The following is an 18,381-nucleotide window of genomic DNA, read 5'->3' as shown; positions in this document are numbered from 1 at the left end:
TTCAAGTGCTGGAGAAAAGAATGTTTTAAAAGTGATTACCAAGTTTAAATGAATTAAAAAATTTATATCCAGTCTCCATAATTATGTTGAAAAAGTGTGAGGTATACATCAGTGTTACAAATAATATGAAGGAAAGATGTCTAATCCTTTATTCAGAATGTAAATTAAGAAATATGGAAAGATGAATGTGTGAGTTATATAGAAGTCAATGTAATTAATATTATATATATTTAATATTTAATAATAATTAATAATATGAAGATATGAAACAGTCATTACCTAATCTAAATATTATAATGAAGATTACTCAATCCAATCAATTAAAATGGTGGCCATCTTAAAGTCCACATTAAATTGTCTAGATTTCAAGCACTATAGAACTGTGTGAATCTTTAGATGATAGCAGATCAATCAATATGATTTGACTGAACTTTCTCTCCCTCAGGTTCTTAGCAGTTGCCTTATCATTTCAAATATGATTGAGTACCTGGCTTTTAAAAGAAAGAATATTTTCTCTACCCGAGACAAGTTTTCCTTATAGCTTCCAAGACCTCATTTCTAATTCTGAGGATTAATCCATTTGTAAAGTATTTTAGTGAAGAAGTAATCATCCTGTACTAATCACTACTAATAATTACAATTACTTTATGATTTCTTATAATTGCTAAGTGTTCATGCAAATGCAAATAGATGAGCACTTCTCAGAAGTAGGGACACTAGTTCTGAAACTCTGTGTTCTTTCTATTGGTTAACTTTTAAGTTCTTTCATTTAATGCTGAGAAAGTAGCCCTAGAAGATTGGTTTAAGAATCATTAAGTTTGAATTCTATGTGGAACTGGGAAGGGAGAAGAATGCTTCCCTCTTTTATTCAATTCAATAAAAACTTGGAGTATACAGTGCCCTCTTTGTACAGCACAATGCTAAATGCTGGGGAGACAAGCATTTCTTGAGTTTGTGGAGTTTACAATCTAGCAGCCTAGAACTATGGCCCCTCATTTTCTCTAATTAGAGCTCCTTAGTCTATCCCATAAGCTTAGAGCTCTTAAATGAAATTTCCAATACAATCTCAAAGGGACACACTGAAAGCAAGGCAAACTTATACAAGAGGAGATCACATATTCTTCTTGCTGTCTGCTCTTCCTAAAGAGCTAATGAAATGGCAAATTTCTCTCAACCTCAAAGATCTGTGTCTTTGAAACTCTTAAAAGTTATCTCTAAGGAGGAAGCTTCTGACAAGCAAAAACCTACTCAAAGTCTTTAACCTATCTCTTTTAGGTCACTTGGGACAGTCCAAAATCCTTCCATTTATTGTATATGATGGTATCTTTTAGAGAGCTGTCAGTGAGGTAGAGGAACTTATAGCCTTGAAAGGCAAGGATCATTGACTGCTTAATGAGTTGACTGGACTGAACTTATAGATACAGTTGTTCATTTACTCAAGAGGATCTAATGATTGATAGCCTTGAGGATTGGCACCAGATGTATGGTAACCAGAATTCTGGAGTCAGTTCAATCCATTTCTATTAGAGACAAAAGAAGAAACTGTTGCAAAGTAACAGTACTTCAATATGATTTAGTGTTGCAAATATAAAGGTCTATCAAAAAGAAAGATTTCCTTTGCTAGTTTGGCAAGTATGTATTTGGACTATAATCCCTTTCTTATTCCAAATGAGATATAAAATGGACTACAGAAAAGAGCAAACAATGTACAAAAAAAGAGGAATTGATTATGAAAAAAGATTAGATGATATAAGCTTCTCTTTGTGAGCTAAAAATGACTAAAACTAACCATACTATAATTACAGAAACACTGAATTATGAAAGTTAATTATGAAAGTACAAATATAATTAAGAATAAAACTATGAGTAATAAAAGATGAATGTTGCTTACATGAAAACAAATTCACAAAAGTATTCATAATATCATAATGATGAATAATTTCCCAAAGAAATGTGGAAATGAACATTTTTAATAGTTTTTAAAACATAGGTTCAGGAGAATAGTGCAAGGAAATTCACAAATAAGATTAAGTTCCATTATTAATAACAATAACAGAAAGAATAATAATAGCTAGGATTTATTTAACACCTTTAATTCTTTTCTCAATGTCCACATTAGATTTATTAATAAATTAGCCATTAATCTTAGCCATTTCTTTAATACAGAGATTGATATCTTCTAATATTTCTAATAGATTAATTCCTTATTTTTGTATCATTATGACTGCTTTTCTCTGTAGTTCCTTTTCTCATTTAAGGTTAGGAAAGGATTCTGGAATCTGTTTTACATTTCACTCTACAATATCTTACTCAATGACTTAATCAGCTCTAATGGATTAAATTATAATTTCTGAATTTGATTCCTAGATGTATTTGTTTAGGCATAATATCTTTACCTATTACCAATGGCCTTTTGGACAACTTGAAGTGGAGGTTCTACAGGCATCTCAGTCTCAACTTGTACAAAGAATTCATCTACTCTCATTCTATTTTGATTTCCCTTATCATTGTCAAGTATACTACTATCCTACCAGTCATCTAGGCCCACAACTTTAGTGTCACCTTCAATTCTTCACTTTTACTCACTACAAATATCCAATCTTTGTTAAATCTTTTCATTTCTACCTTCACAAAATCTCTTTAACACCTTTCTTCTTCTCTGCTTGTACAGTCACAATCTTAAGTAAGGTTACCTTTCCCTCTTGCCCAAAACATTGCTACATCTTTTGCTTAGTCTCTCTCCCTACTCCCATCTAGCATGCACTAAGCTGATCATGTCACTACATGATTCTTCTGATCATGTCACTACCCTCAAACCCTTGTGCCCCATGCCTTGAATATTTTGCTTTATATCTCTGCTTCTGGCCTCAAGAATCAGCTCAAATTCCAACATGTGTCTAGGCCTTTCCCATTCTATCCAGTAGGTAGTATCTTCCCTTCACATATGATATTTTATGTCTCATGGGTATATCTATTTTTTATGTGTTGTTTTCCCAATGTTTGTTCCTTGAGGACTGGATATATTTTTGCCTTTCTTTGAATCCATAGGGTCTTATCACAGAGTCTCACACATAGCAATAAGTTCTTCAAACAACTATATCCAAAATCTAAATCTAAAACTACATACTAAAATCTAAAACTTAAAAATGTTTTAACTTTTAGTGTGCAGGCATCATTGGCCTAGAGATCCCTCTGAATTTTTTTTCTTTTGTAAATTCCCTACTTTAAAGAGAAACCAATATTCTCCCCATTCCCTTGAATTTTATTTTTCTTTTTTAAAAACATAATGCAATTAATAGCACAGTGGAGCATGCCTTCACTTCTGGTTTTGGACAAGTTTCTCTCCTGACAAAACTATCATATGACCAAATGCAATTCACTTAAATTCACTAAATGCCATTTTCTTTATCTGTAAAATGAATGTTGGTCTTCAAAAGCTCTGAAGTCCCTTCTACCTCTTATTCTATCACCCTATGAATTTGCTTTAGTTTAAATAACATAAAGACTTAGTTAATGCAACATTTTACTTTCTGAGGAGTGGGCAAATGACTCTTCTTTTGGACTTTCTTTTTCCTCTATTACATGGAAACACAAGTATTACATTCAGTTCAATATATTCTAAGCAATAAGTATTGTCATCTTAATTTACCTACTAACTATTTTGCTGGGTTGTAAGTTTTAAAAAAAGTTGATTTTATTTTAAACTTTGCTATAGAACTAAATATTCAAAAATGATAGCAAAATTGCAACTGGGAATTCACTCAGAATTAAAGGAATATGGCCCAATATTCATAATTTCCATTTTTAAAAGACTATACTTAACACAACCAAATTCTTCAAAGGAAAAGACTTTGGAATTGCTCCATCTGCTGGTCTAGTGAAAAATCAGTTTACTAAAATGTTAACTATTACTTACTAGATTCGGAGTAAAAGAAAAACAGTGATTTCTACTATGTATATATCAAAGATTTTAAAAAAGTTTTAGCCTTATCACCGTTCTCTATCTCTCCTCTGCACTCAGTGAACACTATTCACAAAAAACAATGTGACATAATAGGTTAAACCAGACCGAGTGAGAGTACATGTGGGTTCCACTGCCATACTAACAGTAACCAGAAACTTTTATATAACTATGCATCACCAACCAAAAAATGGGAAATAAATAATATCTGATTATTATTATTAGTCTATTTCCAGAAAATGTTGTAAGGTGCCAGTAATGTTTTTATATTTAAAGAACAATTCTGATTATATATAATGAAACAAATTCTCTTAGCATAATGAGATACTTTTAACTTCCATGCTTAGAATCTATGAAAAAATGAATTAATTCCTTTAACCCATGAAGTTAACTATAATTATTTGGTTCTTGAAAGAAAAAAAAAAAAAGTATATTAACTGAAAGTGGTGATAAAGCTGGAAAAGATGCTCCATATAGTGGTGTACTGGAAAGATCACTGTAGCATAAGCCAGAAGACTTGTCTCTACTACTTATTAGCTGAGTGCCTTTGTAAAAACTGCTTAAACTCTTAGTTTTTTCACTTGTAAAATGGATATTATACTAATTTACAATCTGCTTGCTTATTTGTGAAGATTTGATAGGATAGTATCTATGTATATATCTGGTATGATAGGGTAGAAAGGGCAAAAGATTTATAAATTAGGGCTCCTGGGTTCAAATCCCAAACTTTACAACTTAGCTGTGTGACTCTAGGCAAGTTTCATAATTCCTTTTGGTCTCAGTTCCTTCATTTATGAAATGAAGGAATTTAGATGAGATGATCTTAAAGAGAAATGTTTTAGTATAGTGGAAGGAGATTAGATTTTGGAAAAGTTAGACTTTTTTTTTTTTTTTTACATTAGTGGCATTCCTCTTCTAATTAAAATAAACACAATCAACTGTTTCATAAGCCTTTCCCCTTGAGTATAACAAAAAATATTTACTTTCAATACCTAATATTTGGAAATGTGTATATTTCATAATGCTTAACTTCTTTTAATTACAAGATTAAATACTGTACTATTTATTGATTTTGGTTTTAAAATCTGAAAATCTGGATTTAACTACTGGCACTTAAAACTCTCTCAGTTTTCTCTTTTATAAAATGGGGCCAATAATTCTTGTACAACCTACTTCACATCATAAGGGATTGTAAGGAAAGTTTTGTAAATAGTTTAAGTGCTATGGAAGTGAATTACTATTATTATTTTCTTAAGTTCCTTCCAGAGCTATATCTTATGAACTTTATTTGGTGGAAGCATTTGAAAACTGTCAAGTGCTACTTAAATTTAAGATACTATTTTTAATATTCCAGAATAGTAGTTTCCAATTTCTGGTGATCGGGAAATAAGACACTGAGAAGAGAAGGGACTTGTGTAAAGTCTGCCTATTCTTTAGGACCAGGCTTATTGGACTAAAATTCAACCAAGATTCTTTGCAATATGTGACAAAATAACAAATTATTTCAAAATTTTCCATTGTGGCTGATTAAGCTTTGATATCTATTTTTTTAACTTTTTCTTGAAATCTTACTGAAATATGTAGGAGTCACTAAATAGGAAGAACTCTAACAAGCAGCCAATAACTACTCAATATTCACCTAAATGATAACTTTAACTAAGTCAGTCAACTGAGATGCTTTTTTTCTTCATAAAAAGTTAATCATCAGGGAAGAAGTAATAAGTATCTGAAAACAATAGGTACATCTCACTTTAAGAAAGCTGTAGCTCCTTTTGCATTGAGTGATTATATGACTAATAATTTATTATATATTATTTATCCACACCTTACAATTTATATGTTGTTTTCTATATGATTTGTTCACAGCTTGTTTCAAATAAATTGTGAGCTCTCTGTATATAGGCCTGGGACCACATTTTATACTCCTCTGGCCCCTTCCCCATGCCAGGTTAGTATTACCTAGCAGAATGCTAGGTGTTCAACAAATAACCTGATATCTACAAAGATGAACTAACTGATTTAAACAAAAAATTTTAGCTTTAAAATCACAAAATGGATCAGTGGTAGGGGTTGTTGTTGGGGAATTATATTTTCCTTACAAGAGTTTTTTCTTTTTCTTTTTAAACTTTTTATTTTCACAACATATGCATAATTTTCTACATTTACACTTGCAAAATCTTGTGTTCCAAATTTTTTTCTCCCTCTATTTCTCCCACCTCCTCCCCTAGCAAGTAACTCAAAATTTGTTAAACAAGTGCAAGAGTTTTTTCTTTGGTGAAGATTTAACTATAGAATTCTTTTAAAGAGAAAGGAATATTAAATTGAAATTAATGGATTTAATTTATATTTACCTAAATAATAGTGTATTATACATATAAATAGGAATAAATAAATTTTTGTATGTAGGGTGAAACATGTGGAATAGATAGCATAGTATACTAGTGTTTCTTTAACAATAATATTACACAGTTAATTGATAATATATTCAAAGATATAGTGAGCAATATTTCTCTTTTTTGATATTTTTTTGCAGTTACATGTAAAGATAGTTTTTTAACATTTGATTTTGTAAGATTTTGAGTTCCAATTTTTTTCCCCTCCTTTCCTCCTTTGCCCTCCCAAGACAGCAAGCAATCTGATATAGATTATATACATACAATCACTGTAAATACATTTCTATATTAGTCATGTTATGGGAAAAAAAAAATCAGAAGGAAAAAAACACAAGAAAGTGCAAACAAAAACAACAGGTAAAAATCGTATGCTTTGGTTTGCATTCAGTCTCCATAATTCTTTCTCTGGATATGGATGGCATTTTCCATCCCAAGTATATCGGAATTGTCTTGGATCACTATATTGCTGAGAAGAGCTAAATCTATCATAATTGATCATCATATAATCTTGTCATTACTATAAATAATGCTTTCCTGTTCTTTTCACTCCAATCACAGAATCTCAATCAGCATCAGTTCATGCAAGTCTTTTCAGGTTTTTCTGAAATCTGCTTGCTCATCATTTCTTAGAGAACAATTCATATACTATAATTTGTTTAGCCATTCCCCAACTGATGGTCATTCCTTCAATTTCTAATTCCCTACGACCCCAAAGAGAGATATTATAAATCTCTCCCTTCTCCAAAGACATGACATATAAATTCTCTGTTGCTCTCTTAATTTGCTTATATTATCACCTTTATAGATAAATCATGAATCATTATATAGTGTGAAATGTTGGTCTATGTCTAGTTTCCGCCATATTATTTTCCAGTTTTCCAGCAATTTTTGTTAAACAGTGGGTTCTTATACAAGAAACTGGAGTCTTGGGATTTATCAAAAAGTAGATTACTAAAGACAGTGACTATTGTGTCTTATGTACCAAACTATTCAACTAGCAATGTTTCTCAAATGAACTGTTAACTATGGCCTTTGGGTAGTACAGGGCAAAAGATCTATTTTACTTTGAGTACTAGAAAGAGAAGTAAATAATTCCTACCAGCAACATTATAACTAGATAGACACAAATACTACATTGGGCATCCCTGGAAGGGGCATATAAAAGAAAAGGTATGTTGGTAAATACCAGTTTTCCAAAAACAGACAAAACACTTGTAATTCAAAGAGACTGGACATTTTAGTCATTTTATTTGCACAAATCCAAATTGCACAAATTTCCAAAATGATGTTTCTATTTCATGATTCTACTGACAATGGACTAATGTGCTTATTGAATATTCCACAACTGATCTACTTTTTGTCAATTTGAAGAGCACAATTTCTTGCCTTGAAAAAGTTTACATTCTAATGGGGGAAATGGCATGTATATGTTAATTATACTGACTGGAAATGACATAAGGATGGTTGTGAGGATTAAATAACAATGTATATAGGGCTGTGTGTAAACTATACTATATAAACATTATATACTAAATATATACAATATTTTAAATATATATAGTATATAAGTTATAATATGATAACAAATTGTTAGTAAGCCTATGACTTTTTACACTCATAATAAAATCAGTTGTTTTAAAAATACTAAGGAACGAATTCCTTAAATCATATTAATAAATATGTCAAATTACAAGTCTTTAAAAGAGAAATAATTTCTTTGCATAGAAAGAGAAAATGCAAACCAAAAAGGCTTTAAGAAGAAGAGGGAATAAAGCAGGAAAGATGGAGAACATCTTAAAGAAAAAGAGAATTAGGGAAGTAGGGAGATACTTTTTTTTTTTTTCCAGATTATTTACCATCTGTGCTTATCTGAAGATGCCAAAGAACTATACTATTTGTAAGTCAGGATGGCTCATCTTGCAAGCCCTGGAAGATATCCCATTAGGTTTCCCCACTAAGAAGATAACAAAAAGCAGCAGATGGGTGGAGGATCTTGGGACTGTCAGAAGGCTTATTTGGAAAAGGTGATGAGCTCTAGTAATATTCAGTTAACCTTTCCTTCACTTCCTTTTTCCCCTATTGAACTCTTCATTTTTACATGCTATGTCACCTTTTCTCCCTCCACCTTCCTTATAGGTTTTGTTTTTTCTTTCCAATTATTCATTCCTTTTATGTCCTACTTATTTGTCCTAATTTACTTCTTTAATAAACATACTTTTGCTGATTCCCATAAAAATGTCTGAACAGTTGAAAACTGGGAAAATTTTGTGTAATCAATCTTCTTCCTTCCTATCACAAATGCTAAATTACTGAATATGCTCTATGTAGAGAAAGAGCAAGCAATCAGACTAGTTTAAAATAAGTAGCACAAAGTAATGCCTAAAGTTATGAAATTTACTGTGGTATAAAATTATATTGCTTTGATGATATTTTTATGTTTAGAATAGTTCCAATTTTTTTAAAAATAAACATTTGAAACTGATACATTTAGGCAAAATGTAAAGTTCTAAGAAGAAAGAATTTTAGATAAGGCTTTTGAGACAAAATACAATCTTCAGTTTTTATTTATTCATAGCAACTATGACAATAGGGTATGTCTTTTTTTAATTATTGCAATTCCATAAAGATTATATATTTTAAATATATTTGACTTCTTTCAAAGTTATTAATACTCTAAGGAGATACTTAGAAAGATCTGTTAAACAAATCTGAGCAAATTAAAATAGTTTTCATTTCTTTTATTGTTTTAAAATAGAAAACTTTTAGAAGTTCATCTAACAAATCAAATTATAATCATGTCCACACAATGCTGACATGATTTTTGAAAATAGGCTTTTGGCTTTCAGTGCCAACATCATTAAGAGATTCTTTAAATTACTTTTTAAATGTCCTTTTCCCTTAGGATTTTCACTTATATCTAATTAGGCTACTTACCCCATGCCATGTAATTCCCTGTTGCCAAAACTGCTAAATGCTTCAATAAGTAGGAGGAGGGCATCAATGGAGCAAGACAGATGTAATGTCGTTGGTTAACAATAGAGGTGTGAAACGGCTGCCTTAATTATGAAGCTCATTAATTCACAGTGTTTAAAAAAAAAAAAACACTTGGCAAAAATTCTTTTAAAATGTCTAATCTTTTCAAAATAGCATCATATTGTAAAAAACAACAACTTTATTTTTGTGCCTTTATTGTGGTTTAATGGAACAACTATTGACATCTGCATTTAAATGAATATAATCCTAGGTTTTAAAATTATTACCTACTTTTAAGAAAATTCTGCTTTTAAGTTTTATCTTTTCAAGATTATAGTTTCATATTACAGAATTTTTCAATAATTTAAGTTAGAAAGCACAGATTATTGAGAGAAATAATTTACTTAATAAAAAAGAATCTGTTAGATTTACCAGTGAGTTTTTTTCCTATTTATAAAGATAAACAAATTGGGTTATTTACAACAAAATTTAGTGAAAGTTAATATTTGTGTTTAAAGAGATTTACTCTTTAAAATTTAAGAAATAATCCAATTTATCAATGAAACCATTCTTAATGTGATTATACTTTCTAACTTTAACAGATTTCCGTAACAGTATTAAATATTTATAAATATGAGCATATGTTTCTACATGCTCATAATCTAAGGAATTTCTGCTTGAAGATGTTATACTATATAGTCTAATTTTTTAAAGTTTAATTTTTAAAACAAATTCTGAAGGACAAAATACTTTTAAAGCAAAAAGACAATAAACCATATATTAACCACAATTGTCAATTATGTTGGATTTGAAACTTTCAAAGCACTTTATATCAATCAACTCATTTGAATCTCATAACCTGGTAAGTAAGGACTAAAGCTATACTTCTATTTTACTAATGAGGAAGTTAAGATTCAAAGAGATCAGGTGATTTATGCATGGCTACAAGGCAAATTCCATAGGCAGGATTTATACAGAGTTCTTTCTAACTCCAAGTCCAGTGGTCTTGAAAATGTTTGTGGATTATGACAACTGTCATACCAGACCAGATCCCTAGTGTATCTGATCCCACACTCTGCTAGTAAGAGAAGAGAAGCCCAAAAGGTTTTGTCATGAGAGAATACAGGTTAATTTCTCACTAATTGATAAGTGCTTAACAAACAATTTAGCAATTACTTCAAAACATATCTCTCTTTTTGTTAAAAGAAATCTGAATCTTTATTTTATATAATACTTCCTTTGACTTGTCCTATACTTATTTCAGAAAAATATAATTATAAGATAGAAGGAATCTTAGAAAATATCCAGTGTGAACTTGTTAATGATGGTATTTTAGAATCTGTTATTCATCTCATCATGTCATTCATGATTTTGTTAATTTAGTCACTTCCATCTTAACTTTCATCTTTCAAAATTAAAAAGCTTTCTCCTTTTTTTAAACTGTTTTCATATAGTAGCAGTCAACATTCCTTTAAACAGTTGAACAGTTTAACTTTTATAGTTCTACTATATTCTTGAGTATGGCAACAAGAATTAGCTACTTCATTTTAGATAGCCAGAATATTATTTAATCTCTCTCTTTTTTTAATCCTTCTGGCTGATTTCCTACATTGTTTTGATTTATTGGATCATTGAATATGAGTTATAATAATTCTCTGGTCCTGTTCCTAGGATGTACTCATAGTGAGGCAAGAAAGGGCTCCTTGACTCCTGTATTTTTTTATAATGTGGATGTTATGTTTTTAAGTGAATTATTACCTTGTAGATCACATTATAACTTATCTCTCACTTTTAAATACACTTGAGATCATTTCTATGATCTTATTAAAGTTTATTCCCATCATTTCTCTTTTTCTGTCCCCAAAGAATTTACTATTGTCCTGAAATTTGGATAATACACCAAATACCTCACTTATAAAAATGTTAAATAAAATGGATGCTACTTTTAATTATTAAGGAACCTAATTTTTCAAATTCTACTTACTCATTTCTATTGCTAAGCTTATTATATGGTAAAGCAGGCTGCCCTTTCCCCTTTATCACTGTGCCTTTGATTGTAAAAATTCTCAATTCTTCCTTACTATGTTTATGCCAGTAAGGGAAACTTATCTTACTATTCTATACTGTCACAAAAAGACTTTCCTGAATGCCACTAATCATGCATATTTGGCTCTTAAAAATTTTTCATGGTGGAAATTTTAAAATGAATTGAAGGTGCTCATTATAAAGAAATTGTTAACTAATGGTTTATCTGCCAAGATAAACAAAGAGCCAGTCCTAAAGCTTGTAGGAAGAAATTCAAATAGGATTTGATTCCTCATCTGCCCTTGAAATGTGAATTCTGTAGGGCAGAGGGAAAGATGAAGATATGAGTTTATATGTTTATCCATATAAAGATGAAAGATGAATATATGTTTATATGTTTATTCATATAAAGCAATGCGTAATTTTCAATGCAACACGTATTTTACACTAACCCATTGTCATTCTTACTGAAAATTAAATTACTATTATAATTGGACTTGGTGAAAGAGATCATAATTTGATATATATTATTTTCAAAAAATACTATTAATAGCAAACTATATCAGCTGAATCAATTCTGGTAATCCACAACGACCAATCAGCAGTAGTAGCCCCAGTGTTTGGTATTAATATTACAGAGGAAGCTGCTTAAGTTTGGTATATGTTACTTTAGGAATCCTCGTGAGATCATTGCAAAAAGTCTTAACAATCCATTTTTCACAAACAATATTATTTCTAGTAATTTTACTATATTATACAAAGTAGTAATGTAAATGTAGTGTTCTTTCCATTATAAGCTTTACCATGTCTAGTCATCAAAATGACAACTCTTAAAAACACCAGTTGCCTATTAAAAAAAAAAAGGCCCAGGAAAAAAATTAAGCAATGTTCTATTCACAAGTTTTCCTGGCAAGTGGTGTGGAAAATTACTTTCCATCTTGGGACATTTCTAGTTAAGTTTTATTGTATCTGAAAAGGCAAGAAGAAATATGATTTTGTGGGATACATAATCATCTTGCATTGCAGTGCACTCAGGAACTTTTCAGGATGTTCATGGCATGATCAGCGAGTGAAGCAAAACCAGCCCTAGACCTTTGGCACGAGTTGCAGCACCCTGCTTTTGAAGTGTGCCAGGTAGGAGAACCCATTTCCCCTTTCTCTTCCCTCTTCCACTCATTCCCTTAGAGTAGACAGGCCTTAAGTGTAGTTGCATTGCAAAACACCAAAAAACAAGTAAAGGAAACCACAGTTATTTATTTATTATTTTTTTACTATCTGAAACACCTATGTGATTTCCAGCATCCTCAGTAACTTTGTTTACTTTGTACTCAATAGAAACGAATAAACTTTGAGTGACCTTAAAAAAAAAAATAGTAATTTATTTTTCTCCAATTATATGTAAAAATATTTTTTTATATTCTTTTTCTCCCTTCTGGAGAAAGCAAGTCATTTGATATGGGTTATATATATGCAATCATGCAAAATATATTTTCATATTAGTCATGTTGTATAAGAAAACATAGACACCCTCTCAAAAAAAAAAAAAAAAAAAAACCCAAAAACCCCAAGAAAAATAAATTTTAAAAAAGCATGCATCTATCTGTATTCAGATTTTAGCCAATTTTTCTTTGAGAATGTATAGTATGTTCATCATTTTTGAATAACTATATTGTTGAGAATACCTAAGTCATTCATAACTAATCAGAGAAAATTAAATTTGAAAAGAAACAAGAAATAGACAAAAATGGAAAGGAATTATTTTTTTCCTCTATCAGTGACAGTGGGACAACCATATCTGACACTGAAAAGAGTTTCTAAAGTTTTGCATAAAGATAAATAGTGCTATAAGAAGAGTCACGCCAAGCAGCTAGAATTAGAGCTAATACAATTTTGGATAAAATTTAGGAATCAGTTCTCAGATTATAAGAGGAAGCACAACAATAATTAAGAGCCTTGGATGTTTACTATTAAAAAGAAAGCTAAAAAGATGCAACTACTGGTCCACAAATCAACTGTCCTATCTGTTAGAAGAAGGAATTGGGGGGGCAGTTAGGTGGCGCAGTGAATAGAGCCCCACCCCTGAATTCAGTACAACCCGAGTTCAAATCTGGTCTCAGACACTTCCTAGCTGTGTGACCCTGGGCAAGTCACTTAACCCCAGTCTCCCCCCCCAAAAAAACAAAAAACAAAAAAAAACAAACAAACAAAAAAAACAAAACAAACAAACAAAAAAAAAAAACAAGAAGGAATTGGATGATTCATCATTCATTCTCTCTACCAATGCAGCTTGGCATTGCTCTCAATGTATAGTCTTTATATATATAAATATAAGAAAGAGAGAGAGAGAGACAGAGACAGAGAATTGTTTAGAGTAGGGCTTCTTAAAACTTTTTCCACTCACAACTACTTTTCAACCTAGAAATTTTTATGTGATTCTAAGTATGTAAAATAGGTATACAAATCAAAAATTTACTAATGAGTCATAATTCTGTGGACACATATTCAGTTACAAGACCTTATATGAGATTGTGAACTACAGTTTAAGAAACTGGGATCTAGAGTACTTGAGTACCTTAAGTAATTTGCCCAAATCATACTAGTATACCTAGTATTGTCAGCAAGTATGTGTCAAAAGTAGAACTTCAATTCAAGTCTTTCTGGTTTTCATGACTAATATGGAAATGTTTAACATGATTATATATGTATAGACTCTATTAGACTCTTCCTATCTTGGGGAGAGAAGAGGAAAGAGAAATTTGGAATTCAAAATCTTATAAAAATGAATATTAAAAATTATCTTTATATGTAATTGGAAAAAATAAAACATTTTTAAGTGCAATAAATATAAATTAAGGGATGTTATAGTTATAAAAATTAATAATAAATTTTAAAAAATACACACACACACACACACACACATAAATTAAGGGGAAAAACAAAACAAAATATCAGATCTCAATCCAGTATGCACTGATGCCTCTCTTCATTTCTATGCAATTTTTATGAGAACAATTTATACATATGTTATAGACATCCTTGATGTTAATATGAGAAGCAAGTGTTTCTAAATGTTTTTTTTTTTACACAGCAGAATATATTAACAATTAAATAAAATACAAAAAGATATAGCAAAGATGAAATTCATTGTACTTAGTGTTTGATTTGACTTGGCAGTAGAAGACGCATCCTCCAAACAAGATGTTTGCAATGAACATATTAAAATCATAACAAATTTTTTGATAGATTTAGCAACAGAGTTAATTTTGCTCGATAATGCTCTGATGATTAATATCAGGCAAAGAATTAACAGGAAGTTATATGATTGACAAAGGTTTTATTTCCCATTTTCAAATGGAAGTGAGATTCTCTGTTGATGAAAAGGATCCTAAAAATGCTTTTTGTAGATGATACTGTGCTGAAAGCACTAAGATCTGGAATACTGAGCACCATTTAAATGATCCTAAAAATGCTTTTTGTAGATGATACTGTGCTGAAAGCACTAAGATCTGGAATAATGAGCACCATTTAAATAAGATCCATAATCATTTTTTTAAACTAATTTGTATTTGTAGAGCTTTAAATTTTGAAAAGTTCTTTACATATATTATCTCATTTGATCTTCATAGGTGTTCTTATTAAAGTAAAGATGAAAAGACAGAATTTAAGTAACTATCTAGGGTAATACAAATAATAAATGCCTAGTGCAGGATTTGAATTCAAAATCTTTTTTATTCCAAGTTCAACACTCTATGCATTGCACTACATAGTAGCCTCCTAATCTCAAGACTTATGTGTAGGTTACTATACTAAGTTAGATGCTTCAGTTATGCTATTCTCTTGTTTCCTCAACCTTCTTTTCCATAAGTCTTATCTTTTAAAATACTCCTAAAGTTCTGGAACAATCATTAAATCAATACTGTCACTACTGAAAAGAGTGTGCCTGTCAATCTATTTCTCTTGGGTTCCATTCAACATCTTCCTAACCCTTCTGTAGAACAGACTATCACCATTTTTGTTTTTATATCTCTAGCGTTTAATACAATGCTTGACACATAGCAAGCTCCAAATTAATTAATTATTTCCTCCAAAATACTTAGATTTAAGTTGGATGAATCATATTTTATTTTATTTTAACTATTTTAACTTTAGCAATATTTAAAATTTAGCAATATTTTAACTACTTGGTTTTTTCCTTTCAAAATGAGTAAAATAATTCACAGGGCAATACCTAGTGTGAATTTCTTAATTGAAATATGATAAATAAATTCCAGGTTGTGTTAGCTTTGATTACAAAGTTTCTTAAAGTTGTATATGTTGTGTCATATAAGTACATTTGTTGGGTTACACATAGAGACTCTAAATTTATTTGATAAAAACAGATCCTCAGATGATGTAACTGATTTTAAACAAAGTCTCTGAAATGTGGATTGAAATGACATGCCAGCATGTTTCCTCTGCTCTGATGGATAATTTTATATAGAGATAGCTGAAACACAAGACATAAATAAATGATTTTCTTGGTAGCTGACAAAATTCTTTGGCATTTTCTTTAGTATATAATATATTTCATAATCAGCATGTTGATTCTACAAATTCACTTTGTTGGTTTTTTGTTTTCAATTTTAAATCTTATGCTGGTTTCCTTCTACTTATCACAATTCTGGACTGATTCCTATCGTCTTCAGATAGTTTACCCTACACAAAATTACAACAATTTCATTATTATCCTGAGCAAAACGAACCTCCAGAATACAAATTTTTTAAAGCTAATGCTATCAATTATCCATAATACTAGTCTTATCCATGTAGCAAATTGAGAATAGGTCGATGAGAATAGATCATTAAGACATAAAACAAGTATTTATTACTAATCTGGCACTGTGCTAGGTATTGTGTTTATACAAAAAATACCAAAGAAAGTGTTATCAGATTGGCAAATCAAGTACTGAAGAAATTGTAAGACTTTAATACTATCTCAGAGCACATGCGGAAAACTAAAAAGAGCATAAGGAGAGATGACCCAAACAATGAAAGGATCTCTGAGCAAAGACAACATTGTCCTCTTTTTTCCCCCAACTGTCTCAATCTCTCATTTTAAAAACATGAATAAAGGCAGATGGAAGGCAAGTTCTTTATAGTGATCTAAAAATACAAAAAAAAAAAAAAAAAAAAAAAAAAAAATGTCATTTCTACTTAAAATGGAATTTTAGAAAATGGCAATTCTGCAAAATTATTTGGCACTATGTAAAAGTCTTAGCAATCTCAATGGTAAAATTAACTTAGGATGAGTGTGCAATAATAATGTAAAATTATTTGCACAAATAATAATGTAAAGTATCTTAGAATCAAAACTTTGGTGATAGATTACATCATTAAATAAAGAACCGAAAATTCAGATGTATGGGTGACTAACTCATGGCTGTAAAGCTAATTAGTGGCAGACTCTAGACTAAAAGCCATTCTTTTACACCAGTCTAGGGTTCTTTCTACTTCACCACAATAGCAATATAGGATAAGGAAGGATCAAAACACACTGAAGGTGATATAATAATAAAGAATTCAACTGGTCCTAGTTATAGTCTTAAGAGTTAAAAATTTAGGATCTAAGTATAATAAGCAATTTAATTTTTAAAAATCCAGTTTGATAAACATTAATTACATCTTTCTTATGGGGAAGATACTAAGCCAGGCAAAACTATGCCCAACTAAAAACTACTACATTTAAAGTACACACATATTACAACATATAATAATATCATGAAGGAAATTTGAAACTCACAGTCAGAACTGAAAGCAAATCCTCCACACTGCATTCAGGTTTCAACCGATCCTTAAACATTCTGACAGTTGGGTGCTTCAAATAATAATAGGATGCAATTCGGCCAAATGTAAGTGGTTCAATGCTACGATTATCCTGTTTAAGAGAAATGAAATATTCCATGCAGAAAAAGCAAATTTTAAAATGTAGCATAAAGAAAACAGATAATTTTTAATTAAAGATTGAGTATGTTCAAACATCTACTGTAAAGTCAGATATTTTACACTGTGTGGTGTGGGGTAGGGAGAGGGGGTATGTGTGAGTGTGTTTTCTCATAGAAACAAAGCTTTAAATTGTGGTTAGGTTCTTAGGCTACTAAGACTTGGAAAGTCAAGTCCACTACAACAGAGCTGAAGTACTATTCATATAAGACTGGAAAAAATATCATATGCAATTAAATTTTTAAAAAGCCCCAAAATGACTTGTTTATATTTATGTGTCCAAAACATAAACATATCTAATCACCAGTGCTCTTGGTAGACTGTCCTGGTGACAAGTTCTATCTCCATATGCTTAGGGATAGAAACTCACCTTGATTCATGTCTTGCCTAGCAGTCCCTTAAACATGGCTAGATTTTAGGAAGGGATATAGAAGTCCCGTCTTTAAAAGGAGAAGGCCATTTAAAAAATTTAAATTGATGTTTATTGATGTAGATAATATTTTTTCATTTAATTTTTTGTTTTTTTAAATCCAATATATGCATACATATTTATACAATTATCTTGCTGCACATGAGAAATCAGCTTCAATAAGGAAAAAATGAGAAAGAAAATAAAATGCAAGCAAACAACAACAAAAAGAGGGAAAATGCTAGGTTATGATCTACACTCAGTTCTCACACTCCTCTCTGGGTGAAGATGGTTCTCTTCATCACAAGATCATTCCCATTTAATTTTTAACATTTGTTTTTTTTTGTTTTGTTTTTGTTTTTTAAGTGAATTCTAAAATCTCTCCCTACAATTATCCTTCCTTGCGATGGTAAGCAATTTGATATAGATTATACATGTGCAGTCATGAACATATTGCCATATTAGTCACGTTGTGAAAGAAAACAGATCAGACAAAACCAAATTAAACAAACCCCAAGAAAAATAAAGTGCTTTAACAAGTTCTTTTTCTGGAAATGGATGATATAAGAATTGTTTTAGATCATTGTATTGCTGAGACCAGCTTAGTCATTCACAGTTGATCACTGTATGATATTGTTTTT

General features: G+C 30.5%; 1 protein-coding gene across 3 annotated transcripts in view; it reads right to left on the bottom strand.

Moving 5' to 3' along the window:
- ASCC3 (activating signal cointegrator 1 complex subunit 3) overlaps window positions 1–18,381 on the bottom strand; it is a 325,569-nt gene that overhangs the window by 63,780 nt on the left and 243,408 nt on the right. For all 3 annotated transcript variants that reach the window (XM_074310218.1, XM_074310220.1, XM_074310219.1), the window contains exon 36: window positions 17,132–17,266. In XM_074310218.1, the coding sequence (XP_074166319.1) occupies window positions 17,132–17,266 (135 nt within the window). The remainder of the gene's footprint in view (window positions 1–17,131; window positions 17,267–18,381) is intronic.

The sequence above is a fragment of the Sminthopsis crassicaudata genome, chromosome 4, assembly GCF_048593235.1.
Source record: "Sminthopsis crassicaudata isolate SCR6 chromosome 4, ASM4859323v1, whole genome shotgun sequence".
NCBI lineage: Eukaryota > Metazoa > Chordata > Mammalia > Dasyuromorphia > Dasyuridae > Sminthopsis > Sminthopsis crassicaudata.
The sequence above is the reverse complement of the archived record's forward strand: the minus strand, read 5'-3'. Positions and strand labels throughout refer to the sequence as shown.